At 62.8% G+C, this 409-nt stretch overlaps 1 protein-coding gene across 1 annotated transcript in view; it reads left to right on the top strand.

The window, feature by feature from the left end:
• Window positions 1-409, top strand: part of RUFY4 (RUN and FYVE domain containing 4) — a gene marked incomplete at its 5' end in the record, with an annotated part of 4,574 nt that continues 4,165 nt past the window's right edge. The window contains one exon of the mRNA XM_017727285.1: window positions 1-81. Within this exon, the coding sequence (XP_017582774.1) occupies window positions 1-81 (81 nt within the window). The remainder of the gene's footprint in view (window positions 82-409) is intronic.

The raw sequence follows: 409 nt of genomic DNA, 5'->3' as shown, positions 1-409 counted from the left end.
TACCAGGAGCAGAAGCTGCCGGTGACAGACGGGAGCCGGGAGCTGCACAGCCTCTGTGCCCAGCTAGAGTTCCTCCTCCAGGTACTGCTGCTCTTTGGTCCCTGCTGCTCCCTGCCTCAGTTTCCCCTTAGGCACAGCTGAGAGAAGAGGGGACCCTGTGTTAACCATTCTGGGAGTGGAATAACCGCACCCAGCGTTGTCTGGCCCTGGGCATCCGCAGCCACCCGGACCAGGCTCTCCCTTGCCCACACGTGTAATTACATGTGCTGCAAAAGGGAAATTGAGGCATGGAAGCAGTGAAGAGAGGACAGCCAAGGACACCCAGAACAACCCTGCTGGGGGAGCTGGCTGGATTCCAGCCCCACAGGGGACAGGCTGGGGCGGGGGGGGGGGGGGGGGGGGCACCCCC

Source organism: Corvus brachyrhynchos, unplaced genomic scaffold, assembly GCF_000691975.1.
Source record: "Corvus brachyrhynchos isolate BGI_N302 unplaced genomic scaffold, ASM69197v1 scaffold452, whole genome shotgun sequence".
In the NCBI taxonomy this organism is placed as follows: Eukaryota; Metazoa; Chordata; class Aves; order Passeriformes; family Corvidae; genus Corvus; species Corvus brachyrhynchos.
This window is presented reverse-complemented; position numbering and strand designations above follow the sequence as displayed.